Source organism: Anarhichas minor, unplaced genomic scaffold, assembly GCF_050575085.1.
Source record: "Anarhichas minor isolate MPS153535 unplaced genomic scaffold, ASM5057508v1 ptg000004l, whole genome shotgun sequence".
Taxonomy (NCBI): domain Eukaryota; kingdom Metazoa; phylum Chordata; class Actinopteri; order Perciformes; family Anarhichadidae; genus Anarhichas; species Anarhichas minor.
Window position 1 is genome coordinate 11,353,147 of NW_027466450.1, and position 16,201 is coordinate 11,369,347.

General features: G+C 40.8%; 3 protein-coding genes across 3 annotated transcripts; 2 read left to right on the forward strand and 1 right to left on the reverse strand.

Moving 5' to 3' along the window:
• Positions 1 to 1,237: 1,237 nt before the first annotated feature.
• Positions 1,238 to 2,167, forward strand: LOC142963767 (olfactory receptor 4B13-like). Its single transcript, XM_076104092.1, has one exon. The coding sequence runs from the start codon at positions 1,238 to 1,240 to the stop codon at positions 2,165 to 2,167; it is 930 nt and encodes a 309-aa protein (XP_075960207.1).
• Positions 2,168 to 7,905: 5,738 nt separating this feature from the next.
• LOC142963783 (olfactory receptor 4B13-like) lies at positions 7,906 to 8,835 on the forward strand. Its single transcript, XM_076104093.1, has one exon. The coding sequence runs from the start codon at positions 7,906 to 7,908 to the stop codon at positions 8,833 to 8,835; it is 930 nt and encodes a 309-aa protein (XP_075960208.1).
• A 900-nt stretch (positions 8,836 to 9,735) lies between these two features.
• Positions 9,736 to 15,979, reverse strand: LOC142971585 (GTPase IMAP family member 8-like). The gene is made up of 5 exons (XM_076112164.1): positions 15,943 to 15,979; positions 14,614 to 15,321; positions 12,760 to 14,124; positions 12,616 to 12,671; positions 9,736 to 9,984 (listed from the first exon to the last, which is right to left on the reverse strand). The coding sequence occupies exons 1-5, from the start codon at positions 15,977 to 15,979 to the stop codon at positions 9,736 to 9,738; spliced, it is 2,415 nt and encodes an 804-aa protein (XP_075968279.1).
• Between the last annotated feature and the right edge of the window lie 222 nt (positions 15,980 to 16,201).

The following is a 16,201-nucleotide window of genomic DNA, read 5'->3' on the forward strand; positions in this document are numbered from 1 at the left end:
ATATCTGCTGCCTCTGTCGAGCGGACATGTTCAGCCCTCAAACGCATTAAAACATATTCAAGAAATACAACTGGAGAGGCTCGACTGTCTTCACTGGCGTCCATGAATCAAGGATTTCTTACTGGAACTAAAACGCACGGATGTACTAAACAACCGTGAGATTAAACTCTTTGTTAACAAAGAAAGGAGGATGGACTTTTTAAGTGAACAACAGCTTTGGTAAGTTAACTGCATCTGCGGTAGCTTTAATATGCTTGTTTATATATTATTATTTGTATAACTTGTTTTTATGAAGATGGATTTTTGTTTGGTTTTATATGTGATAGGAACTATTGTTGCGTCCAATGTTGCTCTGGGGACATATTTAGCCGGTGCCAGTGTTGCCAACTTGGCGACTTTCTGGCTAAATCTGGCGACTTTCCAAACCCTCATGGCGACTTTTTTTGTCAAAAGCTAGCGACAAATCTAGCGACTTGTTCTGGTGTTGTTGGAGACTTTTCTTGTGTTTTGACTCTGACGTGAAAGCACGTACCGTTCTGCACTGTCGTGAACGAGCAGCGGGTGCTGCCGTGAGCCGCCCCAAAGCACTCACAGGCGGTCACTCTCACAGTAGTGTGCAGCGGTCCCAGCTGCAGTCAGAGAAGAGAGGAGACACAGTCTCGGCATATTCATGTATCTGCACTCTGCAGTTAGTGTATTTATAGGTGTTGAGCTTCATTTTTACACGAAACAAATAATAACCGTAGCTGTGGTGTCATAATGAGGTGTTTCAGCTGCAGGACAGCAGTGAAGGTCCAGGTATAAAATGCACGGCCCACCACCGCCAAAATGTAACCAATGAGATAACGACACTGTGCCGCTGCAAAACAAATGTATTATTATCAGAAGGCAGATTTGATGTGATACATATTTTGCATTTGTAATGTAGCTGCAGATGTTTTGACAAATGACCCAATAAATACATTTTCTATTTTATTTTTCATGGTGGAGAGATTAGTCCGCTGGTTGTTTGAATCACTCACATTCAAGTGTTCCTGGACCAGTAATCAGAGTTTGAATTCCCAAATGTGTTGTCATAGTCAAAGCTGTGACTAATAAGTGGTGTGGAAGGAGACCAGAGTCAGAGCAGACAGCACTACTACCTAACGTCTTGCTCTGTAACCACTTAATGTTGGTTGTGACACCAGACAGGTAACATTTGAATATTTCAAAACTGTGATCATTTGCTGTATAAATCATGGATAATGTTTCTGTTGTGAGAATTTTCCTTCTATCAGGGATAAATGAGACACTGCATTACAGAATTGCTATCTTTTCACTCACTTTACTGTATTATTGTGTGATTTTGTTTTTAAATACCTCTATCATCATGATCATTATCTTAGATCAACACCTACATGAACCCATGTATATCTTGTTGTGCAGTTTTTGCATTAATGGACTTTATGGGACCACAGGTTTCTACCCCAAATTCCTCTTAGATCTGCTGTCTTCCTCTCAACAGATCTCATATGAAGGATGCCTTTTACAGGCTTTTGTCATGTATTCATTTGCTTGTTCTGAATTATCCATTCTGGCAGTCATGGCCTACGACAGATATCTGGCTATATGTCGACCACTTCACTACCACTTTGTCATGACAAAGAGGAGGCTCTCTCAGCTGATATGTTTCTCCTGGCTCACACCTTTCAGCCTCTTTTCCATCAATGTTCTGCTAACGTCAAGACTAAAGTTATGTGGTGCAAAAATTGACAGACTGTTGTGTGTGAACTGGGTAATTGTCAAACTCACTTGCCCCGACACTGACAATGTTTCAAGTAACATTCTCTCATATGCAATAATTATCATTTATGTATCTCATGGGTTTTTCACAATTTGGACTTATATGCATATGATTAGAACTTGTGTGAGGTCCGAAGATGACAGGGCAAAGTTTATGCAGACGTGTGTGCCTCATTTAGTCTCTTTAGTCACATTTCTTGTTGTAATAGTTTTTGATCTGATGTATATGCGATTTGGCTCCACAGATTTACCTCAGAGCATTCAAAACTTCATCGCTATAGAATTCCTGCTCATTTCTCCTGTGTTGAATCCTCTAATATATGGATTTAAACTGACAAAGATACGAAACAGAATTGTAGGTTTAGTGAATTTTGACAAAAAATGACTGCTTCCAATTCATTTTAACTCTGTTTGTATTATAATTTATGTTTGATTGAAGGAAGCAATGCAACAGATGTAATGTTGTGACGTATACAGCATCTAGCTGAAGCTAATATGCGGCCTCTGTCCCTGGTTAGGCAATTTAATGTAATGTGTCAAAGCAAGATATGTTATAATGTTTGAGTTTTCCTGAAATGTCTGCAGAATGTCCCATTTTTTTCTTCTTGTATGTGGAATGGTCTCAATATATGTTTACTAACATAGTATTTAACTTTCACTTTTGCCAATATGTATTTGTTTTTTGCTCTGATCTTGTATGTAATGCAATTAGTGCCTTTAATCATGGAAACTTGTTAAACAACATCATACAAAATAGTGTCCCAACATGCAGACACACAACCACCTCTCTTGCACGTATCAGAAGATGTAGAAGATAAATAAATAAATATTTTTGTTGGACCTTTTGTTTGGGCCTCATTTTAAATGTAATAATAGAATATGCTTGTTTTTAACATAGCTGCTCTTTGTTGTCCTATGCTGTCTGGTAAAACCACACTAACTAAATCTTGATAAGTTAATTACTGAGGCTTAAAAAAACTCCTCTAAGCAACATTATACAGCATGCTTTCAGTTTTACTGTGTAGAATGAGGAGAGATTTCTCCATTCATACAAATAATCCAAGTAATGCTTAAATGTTTAGAATCCTTTCAACATGACTACATTTAAAAAACAAACATCCACACAGATGCTTTAATTGATTTTGTCTGATAAGACCTGGTGTGAATATGTACAGATCTTGCTTGATGGAGAAATAACTTATGGAGTCACACTTTAATTCACTCTAGGCGTTCTGTACTGATTAGGAATTGTATGTACATGCTGTCTCAAAAGGCATCTGATGTCTCATGGTAGAGATTCACTGTTGATGTCTGACTCCATTTCCCCCTGCTGGAGCCTGGCTCCTTGGACCAGTAAGCTGCCCAGCAGAGCCCCAGCTGCAGCCCCAACAGCTGACCTGGTACTCATCCCTGCAGTCACCCTGGAGGAGCTAACAAGAGCCCCAAACGCAGCTCCCAGCGCAGCACCTCCCGCCCTCAGCCACGAAGGAGTCCAGTCAGCCTTAAGTTGCCACACTTGGTTAGCAGTCTCCTTCTATGGACCCAATAAGAATCACTGTATTAGTATACATTAAGTGCACCATATCTTATACTTGTACTTTATACTTATACTTAGGTGTGTGTAGCAGAGGAAGCCGGTCAGTAGAGGCAGAGGAAGCTGCTCCTCCTCGATTTTTGAGAGGCAAGAGGAGGATCAAAATGTAAATAAGAGTAATTGCTTGAAATAAACCATCACCAAATCAATGTATCATTTATAAAATATTTTTCTCTCTTCTTTGAAAAAAAAAAATTACATTGTGGAAATTCTGATTAAAATGCGTCAACACCAATATCAGCAGGGCGGGCAAGAAAGTGGAGGTGTGGGGCAGAGGGGGTCGGGCTCCTGCTGTTCTTCCTTAGGGCGGGGCCTCTTCTATCAATTTAATGTAATCCATTTTTTTCACGTCCAGCCAGTACAGCTGACATAGGGGTCCAAGGCTGCGCCAAATATGGCGGCGTAGGCTCGAGAGTGATCACTCGTGTAATTTAACATTGGCGGAGGAGAGATGAAAAAGAGAGGGGGGAGCGAGAAGGCGGACGTATTCAGATAAGTAATCACGTCATGAAATACTCTGCAATGGCAGCGAGGCTGTGATTATTTAACTGGGATATAGGCCGCGCTTACACGCCACGTGTGTATGAAATAAGCGTAATGGCGTATATGTGTGTGTGTGAGTGTGTGTACGTGTGTGGGTTAGTTTGGAAAGAAAGGGAAGTAGAAATAGTAGGATCTCCTTACAAGGCAAATCCTCACCATAGCAGTAAAGTACAGTAACTGTAACTTTATCACTGAACGTTTAACTAATAAAGTACAGTTTACTCACTTCACTCGCCGTGGCGGATTTAAACACAACAAAGCACAGCAGTGTGGAACAACACTATCAAAGCAGCAACAAGCACAACAGTTCTGTTACACAACATTGAACGGGACTTGGCGGTCCATAAAATACACACCAACAAGGTAAATAGTGCAGTTAACTTAAACAAAACAAAACAAGGTTACAAACACACTATGACCTATCTCTGCCCAGACACAAGCCTCTGACTTAGCGGTAGCGGTTAATGTGTTTCTTCGAATTTCTTTCTCTATTTGGGGACCGGAGCTCCACTGGTTCAGCGAGCTACGCGGCAAACAAATCCTCCGTACAACAGCAATTTGCTCATCGGAAGTTAAAAGGGAATGTTAGGATCGAAACGGAGCGTGCTTGGTTATCAGCAAATATGAAAAACTAAATTATTGACACCAATATAATTATTAATTTCAATAGGATGATTAACAATTATTAATAATAACAACGGGGCACCACCCTGAGATCAGGGACCAATAACCAAACTATAAATGAAGTCTCATAATTAGTGTTCACTCACAATGTCAATAGTCAAAGTACTATTCCACATTTAGAGTGAACAGTGAAGATTTGAATTCGAGCACAGGCCACGATATCCAGCTATTATCACAATACACACGCACAAAGTAATCACAGAAAGCTGATCTTTAAAGTATAACAGAGTTTAATAAATTCTAATAACATTGATCGAAATCAAATAATATCTAAAACTAACAACTACTTATACAATTATGAGCCTACTATCTAAAGTCAACAAACAAATTGGCGGAAGACTCCAATAGAGACCGCGTTTACAAACACGTGTCTGAGATAGTAATCTAAACTGGTATATGTGTGTGTGTGTGTGTGTGTGTGTGTGTGTGTGTGTGTGTGTGTGTGTGTGTGTGTGTGTGTGTGTGTGTGTGAAAAAAAAGAGAAAAAAAAGAAAACACTCAAAACAAGGCAGATCCTCACTGCTGCAGTAGAATATGGAAACTGCTTCTCTATCACACAGAACCCCGACTGGCGAACTTAGATTCGGCCAGCCGCGGTTTTGGTCTGTTAAACTGATGAGGTCACAATTACCAGCTTTGCTCGCGGTGATGATCCCTAACACAACACTATTGCAGCAGTATGGAACACAACAATAATCTCTGCACAGCACTAACGGAACTCGGCAGTCTGTGAGCAAACACAAAAACACGTTATAACAATACAGTAACTTAAACAAAACACAGCAAGGTATTAAACACATTATGACCTAACTATGCTCAGGCACCAAGCCTCTTACTGTGAGACGACTTCGTCGTGGTCGGGTTGGTCCTTCGAGTTCCTTCGTTAAAACTCGGCTCCGGAGCTTCGGCGCGTTCGAGGTGATTCTGGTTTTCATAGATGCTGTGACATCAGGCCGTAGAACAGGAAATCCGCTGCGGTGCCTATGGCCCTACATACAATTTATTGAAATGAATTAATTAATTGATTATTTCGTTTTTATTTCTGATTTAAAACTACACAAATTTCTGAGCTGTTTCTCGAATGAATCTTCAGGTTCTCAGCTTTCAGATGATGTACCCCACTTCAATGTGGCATAATACTGTTTACCTGCTACCTCCCCCTAAAGATCCCCCACCCCCCAAAGATCCTCCCATAAAAAGACAAAAACTGGTCTATGTGGGTCTCTAAGGGTTAACAACAAAAAGCAGAGTATCACCTTTCAGTAGAAAAAACGGTATTTACTTTCACAAGGAGGAACTTGACAGATGGTGCACCTAATCACCCTTATGGTCTAACACCTCTTCTAGTAATAGCTGCATGTGAAACTACAGGAACAAAAGACATGTATGTCCAGCTAAACAGGTCATTTATACACTTATTACCAAACGTTTGTGCTTTAACGTGATATGCATTGTGTCATTTAAAATACAGTGTGCATGCAGCTATGCACATATGTGACAATTCAATCAAATAATACATTAATTAGTAATATATCATGAAATATATTCAAATTTTAGTGTAAAAATAATAAATGGTTGCAACCTAAAGCTGCCCACACATGACCAAAATGCAGTGGTGGGCCGTCAGGGCCAGCAAGGCCTTCTCTGCTGGCCTAGACAGAATCACAAAGTTATAGCTATTTCATAATTTAATAATTTTTCATAAATACACTTCATGTATTATAATTGTTTCCCCATTAGCTTATTTTCTCATTGCACAGCTCCTGTCTTCCTCAGTTGCTCTGCTTCCAGTGCAGCTTGTTTTAAGTAGAGCTTTTATCCAATCAGATTTCACCTCTGTGTCTCTAGGTAAGAAGAGAGGCCCGAGGCTGCAGACTGACAAGTGAATCCCTGTGTAGTTTAAGTGAATGGGGACGATATTGTTGATTGTCATAGTCTTCAACCAATCAGATCTTTAGTTTGACATGTTGGCCGTATTATTTGACGTGCCAGAGCCTTCTAGCTGGCCTACCCATACGTGATTGGTAAGTGGGCTAGCCTGACATGTTGGGCGGTGACAATCCCAATATCTGCTGCCTCTGTCGAGCGGACATGTTCAGCCCTCAAACGCATTAAAACATATTCAAGAAATACAACTGGAGAGGCTCGACTGTCTTCACTGGCGTCCATGAATCAAGGATTTCTTACTGGAACTAAAACGCACGGATGTACTAAACAACCGTGAGATTAAACTCTTTGTTAACAAAGAAAGGAGGATGGACTTTTTAAGTGAACAACAGCTTTGGTAAGTTAACTGCATCTGCGGTAGCTTTAATATGCTTGTTTATATATTATTATTTGTATAACTTGTTTTTATGAAGATGGATTTTTGTTTGGTTTTATATGTGATAGGAACTATTGTTGCGTCCAATGTTGCTCTGGGGACATATTTAGCCGGTGCCAGTGTTGCCAACTTGGCGACTTTCTGGCTAAATCTGGCGACTTTCCAAACCCTCATGGCGACTTTTTTTGTCAAAAGCTAGCGACAAATCTAGCGACTTGTTCTGGTGTTGTTGGAGACTTTTCTTGTGTTTTGACTCTGACGTGAAAGCACGTACCGTTCTGCACTGTCGTGAACGAGCAGCGGGTGCTGCCGTGAGCCGCCCCAAAGCACTCACAGGCGGTCACTCTCACAGTAGTGTGCAGCGGTCCCAGCTGCAGTCAGAGAAGAGAGGAGACACAGTCTCGGCATATTCATGTATCTGCACTCTGCAGTTAGTGTATTTATAGGTGTTGAGCTTCATTTTTACACGAAACAAATAATAACCGTAGCTGTGGTGTCATAATGAGGTGTTTCAGCTGCAGGACAGCAGTGAAGGTCCAGGTATAAAATGCACGGCCCACCACCGCCAAAATGTAACCAATGAGATAACGACACTGTGCCGCTGCAAAACAAATGTATTATTATCAGAAGGCAGATTTGATGTGATACATATTTTGCATTTGTAATGTAGCTGCAGATGTTTTGACAAATGACCCAATAAATACATTTTCTATTTTATTTTTCATGGTGGAGAGATTAGTCCGCTGGTTGTTTGAATCACTCACATTCAAGTGTTCCTGGACCAGTAATCAGAGTTTGAATTCCCAAATGTGTTGTCATAGTCAAAGCTGTGACTAATAAGTGGTGTGGAAGGAGACCAGAGTCAGAGCAGACAGCACTACTACCTAACGTCTTGCTCTGTAACCACTTAATGTTGGTTGTGACACCAGACAGGTAACATTTGAATATTTCAAAACTGTGATCATTTGCTGTATAAATCATGGATAATGTTTCTGTTGTGAGAATTTTCCTTCTATCAGGGATAAATGAGACACTGCATTACAGAATTGCTATCTTTTCACTCACTTTACTGTATTATTGTGTGATTTTGTTTTTAAATACCTCTATCATCATGATCATTATCTTAGATCAACACCTACATGAACCCATGTATATCTTGTTGTGCAGTTTTTGCATTAATGGACTTTATGGGACCACAGGTTTCTACCCCAAATTCCTCTTAGATCTGCTGTCTTCCTCTCAACAGATCTCATATGAAGGATGCCTTTTACAGGCTTTTGTCATGTATTCATTTGCTTGTTCTGAATTATCCATTCTGGCAGTCATGGCCTACGACAGATATCTGGCTATATGTCGACCACTTCACTACCACTTTGTCATGACAAAGAGGAGGCTCTCTCAGCTGATATGTTTCTCCTGGCTCACACCTTTCAGCCTCTTTTCCATCAATGTTCTGCTAACGTCAAGACTAAAGTTATGTGGTGCAAAAATTGACAGACTGTTGTGTGTGAACTGGGTAATTGTCAAACTCACTTGCCCCGACACTGACAATGTTTCAAGTAACATTCTCTCATATGCAATAATTATCATTTATGTATCTCATGGGTTTTTCACAATTTGGACTTATATGCATATGATTAGAACTTGTGTGAGGTCCGAAGATGACAGGGCAAAGTTTATGCAGACGTGTGTGCCTCATTTAGTCTCTTTAGTCACATTTCTTGTTGTAATAGTTTTTGATCTGATGTATATGCGATTTGGCTCCACAGATTTACCTCAGAGCATTCAAAACTTCATCGCTATAGAATTCCTGCTCATTTCTCCTGTGTTGAATCCTCTAATATATGGATTTAAACTGACAAAGATACGAAACAGAATTGTAGGTTTAGTGAATTTTGACAAAAAATGACTGCTTCCAATTCATTTTAACTCTGTTTGTATTATAATTTATGTTTGATTGAAGGAAGCAATGCAACAGATGTAATGTTGTGACGTATACAGCATCTAGCTGAAGCTAATATGCGGCCTCTGTCCCTGGTTAGGCAATTTAATGTAATGTGTCAAAGCAAGATATGTTATAATGTTTGAGTTTTCCTGAAATGTCTGCAGAATGTCCCATTTTTTTCTTCTTGTATGTGGAATGGTCTCAATATATGTTTACTAACATAGTATTTAACTTTCACTTTTGCCAATATGTATTTGTTTTTTGCTCTGATCTTGTATGTAATGCAATTAGTGCCTTTAATCATGGAAACTTGTTAAACAACATCATACAAAATAGTGTCCCGACATGCAGACACACAACCACCTCTCTTGCACGTATCAGAAGATGTAGAAGATAAATAAATAAATATTTTTGTTGGACCTTTTGTTTGGGCCTCATTTTAAATGTAATAATAGAATATGCTTGTTTTTAACATAGCTGCTCTTTGTTGTCCTATGCTGTCTGGTAAAAACACACTAACTAAATCTTGATAAGTTAATTACTGAGGCTTAAAAAAACTCCTCTAAGCAACATTATACAGCATGCTTTCAGTTTTACTGTGTAGAATGAGGAGAGATTTCTCCATTCATACAAATAATCCAAGTAATGCTTAAATGTTTAGAATCCTTTCAACATGACTACATTTAAAAAACAAACATCCACACAGATGCTTTAATTGATTTTGTCTGATAAGACCTGGTGTGAATATGTACAGATCTTGCTTGATGGAGAAATAACTTATGGAGTCACACTTTAATTCACTCTAGGCGTTCTGTACTGATTAGGAATTGTATGTACATGCTGTCTCAAAAGGCATCTGATGTCTCATGGTAGAGATTCACTGTTGATGTCTGACTCCATTTCCCCCTGCTGGAGCCTGGCTCCTTGGACCAGTAAGCTGCCCAGCAGAGCCCCAGCTGCAGCCCCAACAGCTGACCTGGTACTCATCCCTGCAGTCACCCTGGAGGAGCTAACAAGAGCCCCAAACGCAGCTCCCAGCGCAGCACCTCCCGCCCTCAGCCACGAAGGAGTCCAGTCAGCCTTAAGTTGCCACACTTGGTTAGCAGTCTCCTTCTATGGACCCAATAAGAATCACTGTATTAGTATACATTAAGTGCACCATATCTTACACTTGATAAAAAATATGTACTTAGGTGTGTGTAGCAGAGGAAGCCGGTCAGTAGAGGCAGAGGAGGCTGCTCCTCCTCTATTTTTGAGAGGCAAGAGGAGGATCAAAATATAGATAAGAGTAATTGCTTAAAATAAACCATCACCAAATCAATGTATCATTTATAAAATATGTTTCTCTCTTCTTTGAAAAAAAAGATCCATGGTGGAAATTGTGATTAAAATGCGTCAACACCAATATCAGCAGGGCGGGCAAGAAAGTGGAGGTGGGGGGCAGAGGGGGTCGGGCTCCTGCTGTTCTTCCTTAGGGCGGGGCCTCTTCTATCAATTTAATGTAATCCATTTTTTTCACGTCCAGCCAGTACAGCTGACATAGGGGTCCAAGGCTGCGACAAAAATGGCGGCGTAGGCTCGAGAGTGATCACTCGTGTAATTTAACATTGGCGGAGGAGAGATGAAAAAGAGAGGGGGGAGCGAGAAGGCGGACGTATTCAGATAAGTAATCACGTCATGAAATACTCTGCAATGGCAGCGAGGCCGTGAATATTTAACTGGGATATAGGCCGCGCTTACATGCCACGTGTGTATGAAATAAGCGTAATGGCGTATATATGTTTGTGTGAGTGTGTGTACGTGTGTGGGTTAGTTTGGAAAGAAAGGGAAGTAGAAATAGTAGGATCTCATTACAAGGCAAATCCTCACCATAGCAGTAAAGTACAGTAACTGTAACTTTATCACACAGAAGCCCGACTAGCGAACTCGAGTTTGGCAGCTGCGGCACTGAACGTTTAAGGTATTAAGGTAATAAAAGCATGAAGTATTCCTTTAAGATCTTGGGCTGGAGGTATGCCTTTACTTTAGCTAAAGGTCTTAACTGGAAGAAGCTAGTTTTGACAACTGAACAAATTTGCTCATCAAATTTGAAGGACCACCTAGAAATCCCATTAAGATTCTTAACAAAAGGTCAATTGTGAGAAGCTAAAAGGCAAAGATTACCAACAGAGTCATTCAATAGGTCAGGTCGTCATTTTCATAAAGAGTTTAAATCCATCCAAGTTTTTGATATAACATTTCAGCAAAGGCTCCAATGAGCCTTTTTATAGGCAAATAGATTTGTAAGACAGGTAAGTGGAGCTGCAGCTGAACAATACTCACCGAGGTGAAGTCTTATTCATCAGGTATGACTGGAACCATTTGAGGTCAGTACCTTTAATGCCCACACATTGTTTAAAGGCATGATTAAATGAGTTCCCTGAGTCAACAGGTAAGCGAAGATCATTAAAAATTCTTCAAAGACTTGTTTCAGTTCTATGGGGCGATTTAAACAGTGGCAGGTCGTGTATTTTATACCTAGGCCTTCATTGCTGTCCTGCAGCTGAAATACCACCTTATAACCACATGATGGCGCCACAGTTGTTATTCGTTTCTAAGGCTGTAACTATATAGTATTCGTATTAAACCGTTCGGTACGAGGCTAACGATACCTCTGAATAATGCTAGAGCATTTGGAAAATGCAGAAGCTTAAATTCAGGAAAATATAATGTTTTCTGCACTCATGTAGGACAGTGGTTCTCAGCTGGTCTGGCTATGGGACCCACCATCATTACTTAATGACAAGCAGTAGCCCAATGAGATCGTCTTATGATTTTACTTTCACAACTTGAACATTTAACGTACTGCTCTGAAATGTCTTTCCTCGTCTCAGCCCCCTGTGTCACGGTGTGTGGTACATCTCACTCGAGTCAGAATGCCCATATTTGATTGGCTGAGCTGCATCACGTGATGTGATTCACAACGCCGACTAAGCCTCTGCTGTTAAGTTTCGTTCACGATAGTCACGTGATCGCCCACTGACCAATCACAGCACACGCTGTACCTCACTGCAGAGCTGCACATGGAAACTGAGCTGCAAGTAATGCTGACGTAGCTATAGGCCGGCTAGCAGGCTCTGGCACGTCAAAGAATACGCCCAACATGTCAAACTAAAGATCTGATTGGTTGAAGACTATGACAATCAACAATATCGTCCCCATTCACTTAAACTGCACATGGATGCACTTGTGAGTCTGCAGGCCTCGGGCCTCTGTTCTTACCTAGAGACACAGAGGTGAAATCTGATTGGATAAAAGCTCTACTTAAAACAAGCTGCACTGGAAGCAGAGCAACTGAGGAAAATAAGATAATGGGAAAAATATTTTTATAAATTATAATACATGTAGTGTATTTAAGAAACATTATTAAATTATAAAATAGATATAGCTTTGTGATTCTGTTTAGTCCAGCAGAGAAGGCTTTGCAGGCCCTGACGGCCCACCACTGGATTTAAAGCCACACTGAAACTTTTCAGGAATGTCACGGTTAGCTAAAAAATACTTTGACAGAAAAGGTAGCTTGTTGATAAAACATTTAAGAAAGTTTTGCCGAAAAGTAGGTGTTGGCCACACAGCTTGGCTGAGCGCAGAGAGGGTTGATTGTAGTATTGCACTCCTCCCCTAATACAGTTTGCAACAAAGATTTAATTGATCTGTTTGGCCTTACTAATTCTATTGCAAATAATAAAAAACATTTTCACTCACCTTCTCATGTAGCATGATGTCATCGTCTAACACAGCCAGTCTGTTCTTTTCCGTCTCTGTAAATGAAAGAAGTTACATTTAATTAAATAATTACACCAGGATCATATCACTCAGGATTTGTGCTGCTCATGAGTTCGTACTCACTGGGTTTAGCTTCTTCTTCTTTATGGTGGCTCAGATGCACCGCAAACGCCCATTTTTGTTGTCGGGCAAGCTCCTCTAATGACTTCACGTCCGTCATTGTTTTCCTAAGTTGGTTACTTTTGTTAAAGTCCACAGTTTTTGTCTCATTTCTTCTATCAATCTCTTTCTTCTTATAGTGCCGCTGCACCCCTTCGATTGTGGCCTTCAACGCCTTCTTTGTGTCTTCATTTTCTCTCTTCAGCTGTTTAATTGTCTCTTCGAGCTCCTTCGCTTCTCTTTTCTGATTCATCATCATTTGATCATGCGCTTTATCTTTCTTCGCACACTTTTCCTTGAAGGCTGCTGTCTCTTGCTCTTGTTCCTTCACTCTTTCCTCCAGCACTTCCTTTTCCACCTCACTGCTTTGCTTTGTAGCTTTAATCACATCATCTTTCACAGCACATCTTTCACACAGGCTTGTTATCATTTCTTTTTTCCCCAAAATGACTTGTTTAAGCTGGTTGTTCTCCCTCTTAGCCTCCACTAATCCTCTGCCAATCTCTTCTTCGTAGTCTCTATCTTTCCTCTCCTCTGACTCCCTCGCCGCTTTCAGAGCTTCAATCTGTTCATCTTTCTCTTTAGCTGATTTAATCATGTCCTCTACTATCCTCTCCTTCTCCTTGGCTGTTTGTGTAAGCAGATCAATGTCACTCCTTGCCTTCTTGAGCTGTCTTGCTTTATTTTTGGAGCTTTGATCTAGCTTTTGGTTGGTTTCTTGGAGTTTTATAAAACTACGCAACAAGTGTCCAGTATCATTCTCCACCTCTGTTTCCTCAATCTTTGCCAGCAGTTCTTTAACCTGAATATCTCCCACCTTGTTTGAGTTATCAAAAACATGATATCTATTCCCACATTTGTCCACCAACCACTTAAGGGCAGGCCAACTTTCTATGTGCTCCTCAATGGGAGTGACTCCCAGTTTGTCTCCCCAAGTGAACAGCACGATTGCTCGAGTCCACACCCAAACTCCAAGCAAGCTCAAGTGTTCCTCCGCTCTCAACCGGTCCGTTTCAGTGAAAGTCTCATCGCTGCGTACAACCACCAGGACCGAATTGGGAATGGGGGCACACAAAGACACACTGTGACACATCTGCTGTTGGACCTCCCGTGGGGTGTCTTCTGAACAGTATCTCCCATGCCAACCAGGAGCCTCAACCACAGTGACTTGCCTTTTGTGAATGTCTCCCCGCCCCTCAGTGCACTGTGATGTTTGAAGTCCAGCAGGGAATACTTCCTTTCCAAGAATGGTGTTACCAGCTGAGCTTCTCCCAACTTGCTTTGGTCCCACGATGAGAACTCGAAGCATTGAGATCGGAGGAGACTCTCCTGGATAAAAAACATGCAGGAGTTAGGCAACAATATTACCTTGGAACAATCTCATGTTTGTGTGCACTTTGAAAAATGACAACAAAGGGATTAAATGGGATAGATGAGGGGTACCCGAACTCTTTCAAAAAGGGAAAGCTTTGTTTTAAGAAACTTCATTGGATATTACTTGGAAGAACCTTCGGAAAGTGCGCATAAAAGGCTCAAAATGCACTTGTCAATTTGACAGTGGGACAGTCCTAAACCTGAAGACCCTTGCGGAACGTGCCTCAAAGTCTGTGGGCCTGTGAATGTGGACATTAGAAGTGTGCCCTACTTAATATTATACCCTGAACTTTCAATAATGGTCGCCCGATATACGTCACTTGCTCTGACCGAATGCAAAAACGTAGACATTAAACAGGAGTTTGCGCAAGATTCCTTTCACATTACCGACGGTCATTTGATCCAGTGTTACTATAACATATTGATTGATTAGATGATACTTACCCATGAGGGATCTGAGTGTCTTTCTGGACTTCTGCATATTAATTCGCCTCAGAATCGCCCTCTCTTCTAATTCCTTCCTTTCCCTCCCAGTTATTCTAGAGACTTCCTCATTTGTTGTCAACCAACCGACTGCTCCTGCCTTTATGTTTCCTGCAACCGTTGCATCAATCTTCTCCAGAAGTTCTGCAACCTGAGCATCATCATCGTCTCCCCAAATGCTTGTGTCCAAAAGGTGGTATCTCTGACCACACCTCTCCAAAACCGCTTTGAGAAACCGGTGTCTCTCAGTGTAGCCCTCTATGGACGACCCTCTCAGTCTCTCACATCTGGTGAATATTACTATCGTGTTTCTCCACACTGTATCATTAAGCAGCTCAAGAGGACCCTCGACTGTCCACTCCCTGCCTCGGTGAGGGCTGATGGGTATGACCATGAGGAAGGCATGAGGTCCCGGCGGGCACATGGCCATGCAGGCTGTCATGTTGTCGTTCACCAGGCTGGGGTCTCGGAAGGAGTAGTGGATCCACCTTTCAGGGCTATTGATGATAATCACTGTACGGCTATTGTCAAGAGCACCCTGTCTCCTAACAAACATCTTCACGTCTCTGCTGGTATCAAACATCTGTTGGCCGAGGATAGTGTTTCCTGTCAAACTCTTTTCCAGCCAGTCGTTCCCCAGGAGGACAATCCTCAGCTCCTGTTTGTCCCCTGGCAGCAGACACAGCAACAGCAGTGCAAATTATGTCATCATATGTCTTACTGAAATGCAGGTATTGTAAATGCATACTAAATCCTAAAAACATGTATTGGAATCTTAGAATAAAGATCAAATCAATTAATATGTATTCAAATATCAAGAACAAACTAAATTTTTAACATTTTCCAATGAATTTGGACAAAATTAAAAGTTCATTCTGGACCATGGAAAGAGTAGTTCATGGTTAAGATTGTGATGTGGTTGAAAGCTCCATAACAGCTACCAAATGGACTGTCTTGGGCTTGTTTTTTTTTCAAATATAAAAGTAAAGAATGAACTTTCAATCTCAACTTGTAAACCAGCAGGGATGACAAGTCTTGAAACTCAGAAAAACTAGAAATTTGAACATGACAGCAGATTCCAACTGTTGGACCATTTGATGCAATTGAAGGATAAACACTACATAGACCTTGATGGGAGATTGTTTAGTCAGGTCTGTGCTCTTGCTTGCTCTTCTTTGACAGCCATGAACTTAACAAAGCTGTTATACAACTGTGAAAGACACAATGCTACTAATTAATACTCACTTAACTGTTAAGGTAAGAAAGACCAAATGTAATTCAACAGCATACCTTTCCTCGTCTCTGCTCTGCAGCCCACTGAAACCATTTCTTCCATCTTTTATTCTGTCACATATTTCTTCAAAGACCACTTTGTTGGTCCTAAATGTACGGCTGCGCTTTAATGTTTAACTCCGCTTTCTGCCTGATGTTGTCAAAGTCCAACCTACTCAAACAGTAATTTAAGTCTATAAACATGTCATCTCTCCAAGTAGAGATAGCAGATGTAATCAGGTGATGCCATTTATTTCTGTGAACCAATCAGGGCTGA

Bases quoted from the DNA above. Each gene is read 5' to 3' on its own strand.
- LOC142963767 (XM_076104092.1), top strand. From the start codon at position 1,238: ATGGATAATGTTTCTGTTGTGAGAATTTTCCTTCTATCAGGGATAAAT.
- LOC142963783 (XM_076104093.1), top strand. From the start codon at position 7,906: ATGGATAATGTTTCTGTTGTGAGAATTTTCCTTCTATCAGGGATAAAT.
- LOC142971585 (XM_076112164.1), bottom strand. From the start codon at position 15,979: ATGGTTTCAGTGGGCTGCAGAGCAGAGACGAGGAAAG. The intron at 14,125-14,613 runs GTAAGTATCATC...TTTTTTATCCAG, and splicing joins GACACTCAGATCCCTCATGG to GAGAGTCTCCTCCGATCTCA. The intron at 12,672-12,759 runs GTGAGTACGAAC...TTTCATTTACAG, and splicing joins AGAAGAAGAAGCTAAACCCA to AGACGGAAAAGAACAGACTG.